The 13,860-nt window shown below is 32.2% G+C and overlaps 2 protein-coding genes across 2 annotated transcripts; both read right to left on the bottom strand.

The window, feature by feature from the left end:
* Positions 1–2,405: 2,405 nt before the first annotated feature.
* LOC106100084 (proton-coupled folate transporter-like) lies at positions 2,406–6,435 on the bottom strand. Its single transcript, XM_013278819.1, has 7 exons — positions 5,572–6,435; positions 5,163–5,319; positions 4,864–4,965; positions 4,644–4,781; positions 3,104–3,187; positions 2,761–2,917; positions 2,406–2,478 (listed from the first exon to the last, which is right to left on the bottom strand). The coding sequence occupies exons 1-7, from the start codon at positions 6,433–6,435 to the stop codon at positions 2,406–2,408; spliced, it is 1,575 nt and encodes a 524-aa protein (XP_013134273.1).
* Positions 6,436–8,651: 2,216 nt separating this feature from the next.
* LOC106100136 (solute carrier family 46 member 3-like) lies at positions 8,652–12,700 on the bottom strand. The gene is made up of 7 exons (XM_013278879.1): positions 11,746–12,700; positions 10,585–10,741; positions 10,281–10,382; positions 9,998–10,135; positions 9,670–9,753; positions 9,196–9,352; positions 8,652–8,724 (listed from the first exon to the last, which is right to left on the bottom strand). Exons 1-7 carry the CDS (start codon positions 12,565–12,567, stop codon positions 8,652–8,654), a joined length of 1,533 nt encoding a protein of 510 aa, XP_013134333.1. The 5' UTR covers positions 12,568–12,700.
* Positions 12,701–13,860: the final 1,160 nt, after the last annotated feature.

The raw sequence follows: 13,860 nt of genomic DNA, 5'->3' as shown, positions 1-13,860 counted from the left end.
TCGTTAACAACCGAATTCAATAATCGATCCGTAACATTGATCTGAAGATTACATAAATTAGTCTGTGCTCCAGAAAATAGATCGGAAACGAATAGGGCTTCGTTAAATTAAAGATTGTTATACATACTCGTGGATTGTTAATGCTTAGATTAAACTTGAAATAAACGTGGTTGAAATAAATTAAGTTAATCATAAATACGTATCTTCGTTAAAAATAGCTTGGGTTAGTTGCGATTGTTGGGTTCTTTAAACCATTAAATATTGAAGTAAGTATGTTGAGAATGTTGAGTAATTTCTTGTTACCGAGAATATATCCGGGAACTTTTAACATGAAGTGTAATTTTATTTAATTTTCCTTTACACAGACAGATATATTGAATTCTTAAGGTAGGGTCCCAGGCCGCGGGGAGATCGCATTTTATCGCCGCAAAGGAACCGCGCGGGGGAAATAACTTTGAGTTACTTAATGTAAAATTGTGACTCACAATTTAAGCTTTATAAACATTCTATTAAAATGTTTTAAAAATGTTGCGAATTATCGAGCTATGACATAATTAATAACACTATTATTCAATTACAAGTTAAATCTCACACAGCCTTCTATGGTAATGTAGAATGAATCTCCTCAAGCATTACTTAACCACATTTAATAATAATAAAAAGGAAAATCTCTTCCATTTTAAGACTCCTTTATAAATAAATAAATTAATTTAAACCTTTTTATTGTCATACAAAAATATACACAGAATTGTACAAAATAAAAACATATGTCAAAAATTGTAACAGATGGCAAAAGGGGGAGACTCAGCTTAACCGATACTGGTTGAGATCCAGTGGCGAGCTGGTTTTCGGCCACCCCTTCTTCCCAAGATGTATAAGGGAGTGTAGATAGTCGGAGCAGGTTTAAAGAATAAACAACGACAAAATCTTCAAAATCAGGCAAGCTGTCAAGTTCATACGATACGAAACATCTGTTTTTGACCGACTTTTTTTTAAATAATAAAAGGGGGCAAACGAACGGCGAGAGCACTGAGGTGGCCAACGACGCCTCCGTAAAACCAGAGGAAGTACAGATATGTTGCCGGTCTTTGAGGAAATCCTCCAACCTACATTCCAGTCATATACCGTTCAGACATATACTGTTAAAAATATGTAATTAAAATTGAATGGGGAAATTGACTTTTCCAAATATTCATCATATGGTAGACCTCATAGGTGTGTTAATTATGATACCGACAATCGGTGTTATGGCATACTCAACAAAATAAGGGCGTTATGATAACATTATTACCCTCTTTCCTTATTACTTTAACTTCGAGCTTCATCCTTATCGTGGCAATTTCATTACGATTAATGAGTAAGCGAAAGTTGGCTATTATCTCGGAGTAAAATCCTTTCGTTGGGAGCCAGCGTATATCTTTTACGAGCTTTTAATATTAAAGCTGTTAAGAGAATTTTAATTAATGACTCTTGAACGATGAGGGAATGTTTTATGATATCATGTATCGTGTAAATCTGTTCTCATGAAACACGTTTCCTTTGTTTTAAAATAGGAAAGCTGATAAAAAGGGCTTAACTCAAAGTAATATTACAATGTTCAAAAAAAATTTTGCTCCTGCATGTTACCGTTATACATGAGTTGATAAGGATTCGTCATTGTGTATTGCTATTGCTGTATATTGCTTATATGGTAAACTTCGTCGTCTCCTTCTTGAATAAATCCGTGTATGGGATTCTTTTTTAAATTTTCTATTTCGTTGCTATTAATTTTACTCGCAGCAACACTCTTGTGGACGATAAAGAACGATCTCTCTACGAGAGTCTATGCCGCTTGGTTTCAAAGGAATAATCACTCTACAGAATTGCACTACTCTGTAGTCAGAAATATATCGGCATTTCTTTAAATAATTTAAATTCGCTTGATTATAAAAACAGGCAAGTGATAACATGAAACAAAGCTATACCCTAGACAGGGTCTTTTTAGTATAAATTAAATTTCACGTGCTATTATTACATACCATTCGAGAGTTTGTAATAACATAGTGCATTTGTCGGGGGATGGGATGCGTAGGAAAAATATCCCTTCTCTGTGCAGGGGTCACAAATGAAGAGGTTATATGTTGTTGATTAAAGTTGGGAACAAGTGAATGCAAATATCTATGGATAAATGTCGCTTTGCTTATTCCAGTGGCTGATTGCTCGTTTGTCAACTATTACTATAAAAATATTAACGTCAACTAATTGCGTAGATAGTTTGTTAACATGCTCCCGTATTTAACATGATGTCTTTTTAATTATGAAGGCTTAATTTATATTAACAGCATTATTGCTTTTGAGAATGAATTCAAGTGCAATAATAAAAATTAATTTATTTTGAATGAATTTATTTTATTCACAAATAAAGTTTAATTTTTTTCAGGATCTGATAAATTTTGTGTTGCCTTTCGTTTGTCCTTTTGATGTTCGAAATAAAGCCAACTGAAATTAAAATAAACGTACAATTGTACACAATTAAATTAATAAACAAATAATTATTTCAAACGAAATTAAATTTCATCTAAGATATTAGAATGTTATTTTAGACGCCGTTCAAGTGTTCTTAGAATCATCTTTATGAACTTCAACTTTAAACTTTTGATCAAATGAATTGCTTGAATAAAATGATCAATATAAAATGCTACATTTTTAATTCATACTTTTCAAAATGTAACAAACATGAAAATATTACACAAGGTTCAATAAAAATAGAAAACATCTTACCCAAATATACCAATCGCTGGTAGAGTTAATAATGCTCCCAGAAGGAAGACAGCCCCGGGCAAAATGTTTAGAGTCGCCATATACGTTCTAGAATATAAAGGCCCGTACACAATGGGAGTCATCGCTTCAGCCAATCCGAATAACGAGTTTACCTTGCCTGGGAAAACCGAATCGATTTAAAAAAAAATGTAGACTTTTTTCAGATAATGATTTCTTATCACTATCTTGTATACTGAAGATAGATAATGAAATGTTTTAGATTATTCCAATTTTACACTCATATAGTATAATTATTGGGTATTAATATTTTTTAAATAGTTAGTTTATTTACAATGTTGCTTACCAAATTCCTGTCCACTGACCAGTTTCGAAGCTATCGATCTCATCGCTATAAATGATGTACCATTTAGTATTTCCAGAAGTGGGGCTGCGTAAAAAAGAGATATTAACACAAATAAATCAAGACATACAAACTAGATGAGGCTTTATAATCAAAGTAAGGTTACTATCAAAATTCTTTATCGTAATCAAACTAAACTATCCATGGACCTCATATTTTAAACAATTATGAAAAAGGTTTAGAGAATTAATCCATATCTAGTAGTAAAGTACAAAACACGAATACTGGATCCAGATTTCTTATATTATTAAAATGACTAAGACTGAATGAATGACTATGAAGGTAGAAGAAGAAGAGAGTATTGAAGGATTGTCTGAAAGAGGATGAAGAAGGACCCCCGCAGGGTCTGAAACTGGTCGGTGCCGTCACCGGAAAAAGAAAAGTATACGTGAGTAAGCCGTAAACAATTAATTATAGAATGTCTCACGAAAGTTTAAATAATTTAAAGAGGATACTCTTAAGAGGGGAGTGAATTCAGAATTCGGAAGCCTAATTTTAGTCCCTTTTCCTTTCCACCTTTTTATTAAGAGGAAAGGATGGGAAAGAAAAGTGGATTTCACGGTGGACGAGACGCATAGGCAGGGGAAATGTTCTCTTTATGTGCGTCTCCTCCTCCGTCAATTAAGGGTAGGCAACGCATCTGCAATTGCGGATGTTTAGGGGCAGCGGTCGCTTTCCGTTCCTTGGATTCAGGTGGCCGCTTGCAAGTTTGTCACCTTATGTTATAAAAAAAATAAGGGCTGATATAGATGTATGGAGCAGTACATACTGTGCACACTTCTTTGGGAGAAGAGCAGGTTAACGATGATGAGACGAGAGATGAAAATCTTAAAACAGTTGACTAAAATAGTTCAAATCATTCATGTTATCAGCAGTAAAGTCGTTTATAATATTACTGTAAATTGTAATTGTTATTTATAACAATAATTAATAATAGGCATTTATCAAATCTTCAAAATTTGTGAACCATGACATCATTTCCACTATTTTATTTATCAATATTATCAATTATATGGATTTATGGCATAGATTGAGATTTTAATCATTTCTACGCAGTATTTTACAATACGTATTCTGAGGTATCTATATCGGATATTTACATAGTACATAATACCGGAAACCAGTACTGGGATCCATTCATAATAATGCAGTTATATCATACTTCATTTAGTCATGCAGTTCAGCTTTTGTTCACTTAGATATTTTACTATTAGTTAATAATATTTTTATATCAAAGGTACAATAATTGTTCTACTTTCCTTCAGTTCACTTGGATTAGTTCTTGCTATCAAAAGATTAACATCACGCAATATTTTTAAAAAATGATTAACGATTCACGCTCGAAACACGATCTAGTAAATATCATAAATGTTGCATTTAAGCAGATAAATTAATTTCATAGCCTAGTTTAACATGAATTTTTCCTCTTTACCAAATCAAAATGATCTTGTTTTTTTAGTAAAACCTGTATGTATATACTCACCTAAATATATTTCTAAATCGTTTCTTGCAAACGCATACGCAAATGAAGCCACAATCTTACTCGTACATGAAATTATTCCCAGCAAAGTATCGTCCAATTTTAAATAATTACTAAACAAACTAATGGAAAACAAAGTTCCTGGAAAAATATTTGCATCAAAAATAACAGCTATTACTATGAATTCACTATAAAACTTTAAAGAGATTAAAATTGCACTCACCGAATAGATTCGTAACGATACAATACGTCGTCCACATGCTATACTGTATTTCGTCCCAATTAAATCTATATCTTGTAAACAAATATAAAATACTAAATTCACCTGTAATCATAAGAAATAGAAATCAATTTCAATTGCAATTTACTATCAAGCTGCATAAACAGCTATGGTCTACTGGACTCAAGTCCGAAGCAGCATTAGTAAAAATGACCCCTTAGCTGGTACACCTCCACACAACGACAGGTGAAAATGAAAGCAAAATTGTAAGAGTTTAACATATTGAAATGACTCAAAATTACCTTGTGAAGGTCCAAACACCACACACACGACGATCAGAAGGAGACACACCCTAAGTCGTCTGTTACCACACCCTTTGCGGAACGCGACTTTAAAAGTGTCTACAACTAATTTTGTGTCGAAGAATTCTAATATAAAGCCAATACATCCTTTATTTTTCTGAAATAGTTTAAACAGTTTATAGATGCAAAATAAGCGAATTATATTGCTTTGATATCGCTTCGAAATCTAAAAAGCGTGTAGAAATAGTAATTCCTAGGATTAGTTGATTACGTAGGTAACTGTAATAAAAATTAAATACAACCAACACTATTATCATGCATAGATTTGAAGTATTTGTAAGGCAAATACGGATTTTTTTTAATATGCAACACACTTTTAAATATTTGCACAGCGTTGAGCCCTTCTTACCGATTCGCATGTTGTTCTCTTGGTATCCTCCAAGTAATAGTATCCATAAATTAAACTGAACAAATACAATAATGCTGATAATGAAAATATGCCGTAATAGCCAATCCAAGTCAGCAACAGCCCACTTAAAGAACTTCCAATAGGATATCCCAAAGACATACACAAGTTGACAATACCGACTCGATATGTTCTATCTTCAGTCGTGGTTATATCACCGATATAACTAAAAACGCCTATAAAGTTCGTAAACCAACCACCTGTTATCGCTGGAAAAATAGATTCAGTCAACGCAGTCACTTCAACAGGCAATTCATAAAAGAAATAAGTATTAATCATGAATCCAATGCATGTTATTAATTCCCCTACAATTGGCAATAGAATACAGATTTTCCGCCTTCCTGTCTTGTCACTCCAAGCTCCAACAAATAATATTATAAGAACAGGTATAGCTGTTTGTACTACATTCTTCCATGCTTGAATACCAGCTATAAAAGTCTGTACTTCTTCCTCATATTCCGTGTAGTTCTCTGTCTGTCTCAGTTTGAGTGCATCACATACCTCGGTGCTGAAATTAAGATTTACACGACAAGCCTTTTCTAGATTTAAGTTCTGCGTCGCTAGAGATGCTAAAACACTTGGCATTATGTAACCTGCCATGATAGGTTCCACTGTCATATTTTCTTTAATCAATTTTAATCTTTCTGAAATTGTTAGTTTTTTGTTTTGCACACTCTTCACATTATTTTCTGTATTATCTAAACCTGCTTTCAAAGGAGAAGTTTCTGCACATTCATCTTTAGCGTCTTCGTCACTTTTTTGCTTACTTTCTAAAAAAATCACTTTGTTTTCTTTATCTGGATCCATTATGTTTTCGAAATGCGAGGTAACATCTAAATGGTGTTCACATTTAGAATTTGTTGTTCAACTAATGATTTTAGCGAGAATTGTCTAAAGCCGAGCAATTAATGTATTATAAGTATTTGTATAATGATTATTTATATCATTATTGTTATTAAATATTTGTGATGTAGTGTTGCGTGTTGGCGCTGATAAAAGGCCGTCTGCAAAAATATCTAGATGGCTTTGTAAGTTGACTTAAGGTTAGAGAATAGTTATAGAACGGTGGCATCTTAATCAAAAGGCTCGCGAAATAATACTATGGACAAGTACAGTAGTATTTTAACGCAATAAAATATTTTAAATCAAGTCATGTTTGTTTACTACGATACCTAACAGAGCTCTATGAAACTGGTCAGTAAAACAATGAATACAAAAGAGGAAAAAATTAAAAGTAACTTGTATGATATTTTAAGACTGAATGATATCGCTATGTCAGAAAAACTGTAACTACTATGATGTTAATCATCTGTACATGTTTAACAAAGTATTGCGTATTTCAAGTACTTGCTGATTATTTTAGTCGAGACGCCTAGTGATGTAATATATTTTATCTTATCGAATAAACTCATATACCTGCCATCGATGAAAATAATAACAAAACACCTTGATTAGAAAAGAAACAAAGTTACCACGAATTACATTGGACTGTTAAATTCGAGTAATTTGTTTTTATAGTGAAAGGTGGCAAATGAGATGGCAGCTATCTAAAACTTGGTATAGTTAAGTGACCACTGATTGTACACATTTACAACATGTTAATATGTTACAGATACTTAAACTGACACTGGAGGGGAGGCACAGAAAGGGGATTTTCACTCTTGTGACTTATCCTCTCACCTGCTAATTTCCTACCGCTTCCCATCTTTTCTTTATGGATAATAAAGGTGGTAAAGGATGGGAAAGGCAGAAGGTCTAAAAGTTAGCCTCTGGTCGGACATATATTTCCACTTCATACCTGTGTTGCTTTGTACATTTTTACGTCTATTACTTAGTTGATATCTGTTGAGATTATTTGTAGGCGAGATAAACATTGTTCAATTAAAAATGGATAAAGTAGCATGTAAATAGCGGTCTTTGATATTTTTATTTATTTATAGAGATATTAATTACTTTATCTGCATTATAAAAATAATGCTTTAAAAGAGCAGTAGTTAGCTCATACGATATATCTTAATTAAGTTGTTTGTATTGTATTATAGACTCAGGGGTAACTGCAACTCCCGCGAGAGATTCCAAAAATATAGATCACATACTTACTAACATTATAAATGCGAAAGTTTAGATGGATGTTTGTTGGAGTTTGTAGCTTAAACTGCTGAACGGATTTCGATGAAATTTGGCAAAGATGTAAGGGACAGTCTGGAAAAAGTCATAGACTATTATTTTTTTTTTATTTCCACCCGAACGGGGTCGAGGGCAAAAGCTAGTTACATTTAAATCTACCACGAATAAGACCATAATAATGGTCCCTTTCCCTTGTTTTAGCATAGCCGACTGGCTGACATAGATGTATCTCATTTATAGATAATTTTGCTGTGTTATACAAAAAGTCTCTACTTTTTACTTTAGAATGTAAATGTTATGTTACAAATAATTTACTTAGTTCTTTTTAGATCACAACAAGCGAAAATTATCGGAAATGGATCTTTAGTTAGATAAATAACAAAAACGTTACGTCTCAATGAATACTTTCCATCAATTATTTTTATCTAAATTCATTTAACTTATTAAAACTTTCGTGAGACATTATACTACACAAATTATAACACGGCTAAACTCACGTGATAATATTCGGTGCAGGCACCGACAGTTTCGAACCCGTTGGGGGTCTTCGAAGACCCCCAATGGGTTATAAAATTTATCTAAATTATATAACCCGTTAAATTATATAACGGGTTGTTATAATTTATCTAAATTCATGTTTATTTTTAGGGAAAAAAACTACAATAAATTCTTAATGAACACTTTAATTTCTACAATTAAAACAAGCTTAAATATAATCTTATCTAAAATTAGGTGGATTAATTTATCTATCTTACATTACACATTATCTAAAACATCGATCAAATGATGAAATGGAAAGTCTTTGTTAACCTGAATTCTTATTACATTTCCACTCATATCTCATTCAGGGATATACAAATTAATTTTAATTAATTTAAAAATTTATTTCACTGTTATCATGATAATTGATTGTCAATTTTGTCTTTCCTTGATTTCCTTAACCCCCTTCTGTGTTCGAAGAAGAGCCAACTGTAACAAAGAAGAAGTTACTTCTAATGCAAATAATAATTAGGTAATTCATACATTATCAATGAGTTAGAAGTATCAGGTCTTGTCCCACCATTGTAAATTGTCTGATAACAAAATGTAAAATATGTGACGAAAATATCGGATTTCGTTACCTTATCTGTCAGTAACGTCATTTTTAAGCTATCTAAGCCTCTATCAGCTAGTTGTGGGACAGACCCTCAGTCATTCTTTCATTCGACTAACCCCACTCATAGTTAATACCAGTACTGGCTTTAGTTAGTTCATACATGGTCAACGATCTAGTTACTTCAGGAGAACTATCGTTTACTGGAAATGGCATAAAGTCCCAATTTTCAAAGATAAATAAATGACAAATTAGAAGTGCTATTTAATTCTTTGCAATTTAAAAATCACGCTTATCATAAAAAATCTATTAATACTTTTAACACTTCTAGTAATAAAAATACTTACAGGAATACGAATACAGCTGGAAGTGTCAACACTGTACCCAGTAGGAACACCGCACCTGGTAACACGTCCATTGTAGCGGCATATGTCCTCGTGTACAAAGGAATGTAGAACAATGGCATCAGAGTTTCACTTAGGGATATCAAGGAGTTAATTTTACCTGGAAGTGACCATTAAATTTTAACACTATACTAGATTTATTATAACAACTAGCTGTTATCTGCGACTTCGTCCACGCAATATTAAGATAAAAAAGTAGCTTATAATATGCCCGTCTATATAGCTGACATCAACTACCCTATAGTGAATGTCTGCACATACGTAGCTTGCAAACAGACAGACAGACAGACAAAAAAATTTAAATGCGATTTTTGTTATCAGCAACGCAAATACATGACCTTCCCGAAATCTGGAATTTTTCTATCGATATTACAAACAGATACTCCAATTTTATTATATGTATGGATACATACTTACCAAATTCATCATCAGCAACCATCTTAGACAATAGAGACCTTAAAGCCAAAAATGATGTTCCATTTAGTATTTCAACTAATGGACCTGAAAGTGATTAAAAAAATCAATTAAACTATATCCATTGATTAAACATTTATTATGTCGTCTAAGATGTGCATTTAATTTTTTTTTATATATATATATCTTTTTTTTAAATCTCAAAGTAAATTTTGACTACGCTAACTATAACATTATTTGCATAAATAATTTTCATTACTTTCATCAGAATTATTAAATTATTTCGAAAGTATTCAATTCAGACGTAGGTTAAAAATATTGAAAAGCTTACCGAGTGCAAATATCATCTGATTTGGTGCAAAACAATAAACAAACGAAGCCATAATTTTGCTTACTGTAGAAATAATTCCTAGAAGTGAATCATGCCATCCTAAAAGCTTACTGAAGACGGTTAACGAGAAAATTGTACCTGGAATAAATCATAACGAAACATTCGAAAATACCCATAAAATCAACAATGATATTGTATTTTTTAAAAAGAGGTTGATAAATTTTACAAATACATGAGGTTCATTAGTACCGTTTTTTTAATTATTTTGTAAAAATAGACTTACCAAGTGAATGTGCCACAAAATTATATGTTTGGAAAATGCTAAATTTCACTTCATCCCAATTGAACCTGAACCTCGTTGATATGTATAGAATTGATATTTCACCTGAAAATAAAAAAAATTTTATAAAGCTGGTAATTTCAAAAATCAGAGACCAAGATATGCGTTAGGCTTAGATAACAATGAAAAAAAAAATAGTGAATAAAATATAACAGCGATTATGACTTTAATTTTGAATTTAACTTTGTTCTTATATCTTTATTATATTTGTGAAACATATGGTTAATTAATAACTATGGAATCTTACCATACATTGGGCCAAACAACATAGCAACAACAGCCAAGAAAGTTATAACTCGCGCTCTTCTGTGATTGGCGCCTTTTTTGAACACCGTCTTTACAGTTTCTTTTAAGTTGGACAGATCGAAAAACGTCTTACAGAAGTAACGAAATCCTTTGCCCTCCTGGTGAAAGAAAAATTATGATTCAACATTACAACGATTTATAATACACTAGCTTTCTCGCCCGCGACACCGTCCGCGTGGAATTAAAAAAAATAAAAGTGAGTAGCCTATGTGTTCTTCCAGACTATCCACTACATCTATACCAAATTTCATCGAAATCCGTTCAACCGTTTAGGCTACAAACTCTAAGAAACATCCATCCACCCATCCATCTATCCATCCATCCATCCGTCTATCCATCTAAACTTTCTCATTTATAATATTAGTAACAAGTGCGATTAAGTATTTCTAGGTAAACATTTCTTAGGAACTCTTGCATTTATTATTCGCCAAGTAAAACTAATGAAACAAACATTCTGTTAATATACGTATACTTCTGATTGTACCAGACAAAGTAATGTTACGAATAATGCAATTCATTTCAACAACAGGAAGCTCCACTAATAGACTCAAATAGACTATTTATTTGGGCTTAGATGTGTCGAGTTGCTGTTAACCCTTGAAAGCGTTATTGTTATAATGTTTTATTTCTTTATTCAAAGGGGTGTTAGCAATTATAATAATAACTTTCTTTACAATCAACAAAATCTCACAAATAGAACATGCGGCTAATAAGCTTGTGAACAATGTAGGTCTCCCTTTATCACTCTATGATAATTATTTAAATCCACATGAATTGTGATAATAAACCTTTATTGCCTAGAATTTAATTAGATTATAAAACTGGGATTATCGTTATCATCTAAAGGTTTCAATTGTTATTTTCTAGGTACATTTTAAAACTACTTTACCGTTAGGCAATAAAAGAAATTCCACATCCTAAGAACTTCGTAAGGTTTAATTTACTATTAAGCTTTACCTTACGAAGTTCATAGGAAGAGGTTTTTTATTATTTAAAAGCAAACTCTTATCAATATATGTCACAATTGGTAATTATTATTAGAGAATAAAGGTAGCTAATTAAATAAATTTTAAATTAAAAATAACTTCAGTTATATACGTACCATTGTTTGATCTTTCTTAACCGCTGTATCTTTTAAGAAGATCAAATTGTAAATAACATTAGTGGTATGTAATGCACACGCAAGTCCATAGCAACCGTAATATCCGTAGGTTTTAAGGAAAATTCCACTAATGCCCATACCTATAGGGAATCCCGCTGTCATACTAAAATTTACTAAACCCATACGAAATGTTCTATTCTCAGCAGATGTGATAGCACTGATGTATGAAAACACAACAAGAAACAGAACACACCAACTTCCAGCAATACCTTCTAAAATTCCATCAAACAACACAAAATATTCGAGACGTATTTCGTGGAAGAAATAAGTGTTTATCAAAGCGTTGATGCAGACTAGAATCTGTCCAAACAAAGGGTATATTATAAACACTTTTCTACGTCCAGTACGATCTGACCACGATCCAACAAATAACGCAATAACACAAGGTATTGTCGCTGATAGGTAAGTTTTCCATGCCATAGCTGAAGCTATCAGTTTCTGAGTCTCCCGTTCGTATTCATTCTGTGACTCCATGTTTTGCGCACGAAGAGAATCACATATTTCACTCGTATAATTTAAATTGACTCGACAAGCTTTTTCAAGACTTAAATTCTGTGTTGTTATTAAAACTAAAATAGTCGCAAGCACAAAGAGAAAAGCTGTAGGTTCCACAGACACGTTGTTTACAACATTCAATATCGTATCCTTCCTTGATTTGGTTTCTTTTTGTTCTTCATCTTTTGTTTTATTTTTTAAAGGATCTGTTTCACTAAACTCCGCTTCAGTATTTTCATTGTTAGTAGTTTCTTGAGGTTGAGACATTTTTTTTGAATTTATTAACAAAAACAACAATATCCCGACAAAGATTCCTCAAGACTGTCACTCCACACATAAACTCCTATACATTGATTGTAATTTTGTTTATCAATATTTGATAAACATGCTGGTAGCATAATAGCCGGGCAATTAGTCATTATTGTTAGCATCAAGATGTATATATGTATCTTTACCTTATCTTGCCTTTGACTTATCTGGTAATCCTCATGGCTTTTGTAATAAAATTTGAGTCAATGTCATGTCCGGCCTTATCCACATTGGACATAAATCAATGTGAATCGATATCGGATGTTGAAACATAATTTTATTAATTTTACTGAAATTACTTGTAATCAAAGATACTAGTTATCCCTTACCTTCTTTGATTTACCTTACCTACCTACCTTAATTGATCTAACGCTAGATATGAGCAATACGCGAAGAAACGGAGTTGCATTTTTGACCTAGAAGTAAGGCGTATGTGATTAAATGGAAACCAATACCATCTTGTTTTATAATTTCTGTATTCATACTTTTGCACAAAATATACAATTTATTACAAGAGCTGACATTTACGTTATTACTTCCTTCGTACACATCTTGCACTTCAATTCGCGCCTAAAATTAATTTTCCTTTTTTTTATTATCTTTTAATTGGTCTTGTCTTGGTGCAATGTCGGTGGCCAGTGTTATCAATTACAATACAAATGGTACGCCTAACCTTAGCGCCATCTGTTGTTCAATATAGACTGACCAGTACGCTCGATTCTTGAAAGGCCCAAAGTACCTGTTGGTAAATACCGCTGAACACAGAATTTGCATACAATTCTGCATTAAATTCTACATCCAACATGTCTTTTGATTAAGGATGAGTAAAATTAAAAACGAAAAAAAACAAAGTAGAATGTATATTTGTTAACGCCAATGGAACATTCAAAGTACATATTATTCTTAAAGTAAATGTATAATAACTTTTGTTTAATAATTAAATTATCGTTTTTTTTCCTTATCCTATTCCCGTAGGGATAGCGCAACAAATTTTCTACCTCCAGTTAATTACTATTTAAAAATTAAATAGTACTTAGCATATATTCAAGTTTGTATGTCTGTTTTATAACATTTTTCTGAAACCTAGAGTGTAAAAGCTTTTCTAATGTGTGACCGTCTTCGCGTTGTCCTTGGTCATCCGATCCTTGCAAATAAAGTAGTGAAAAAGCTTATAAAAACTCGTACAATAATTTCAAGGGTTCTTATTATTTCCGTTATAACAATACCTAGTTCTTAATTTAGATGTATTAA

Source organism: Papilio polytes, unplaced genomic scaffold (genome assembly GCF_000836215.1).
Source record: "Papilio polytes unplaced genomic scaffold, Ppol_1.0 DF824069.1, whole genome shotgun sequence".
Lineage (NCBI taxonomy): Eukaryota > Metazoa > Arthropoda > Insecta > Lepidoptera > Papilionidae > Papilio > Papilio polytes.
Note: the sequence above shows the minus strand (reverse complement) of the source record. Positions and strands in the feature narration are given on the sequence as shown.

Coding starts and splice junctions, on each gene's coding strand:
- LOC106100084 (XM_013278819.1), bottom strand. CDS start 6,435: ATGGATCCAGATAAAGAAAACAAAGTGATTTTTTTAGAAAGTAAGCAA. Junction 3,188..4,643: donor CGATTTAGAAATATATTTAG/GTGAGTATATAC, acceptor TTTTTTACGCAG/CCCCACTTCTGGAAATACTA. Junction 2,479..2,760: donor CCAGCGATTGGTATATTTGG/GTAAGATGTTTT, acceptor TTTTAATTTCAG/TTGGCTTTATTTCGAACATC.
- LOC106100136 (XM_013278879.1), bottom strand. CDS start 12,567: ATGTCTCAACCTCAAGAAACTACTAACAATGAAAATACTGAAGCGGAG. Junction 10,742..11,745: donor TTAAGAAAGATCAAACAATG/GTACGTATATAA, acceptor TTCTTTCACCAG/GAGGGCAAAGGATTTCGTTA. Junction 10,136..10,280: donor TTTTGTGGCACATTCACTTG/GTAAGTCTATTT, acceptor GATTTATTCCAG/GTACAATTTTCTCGTTAACC.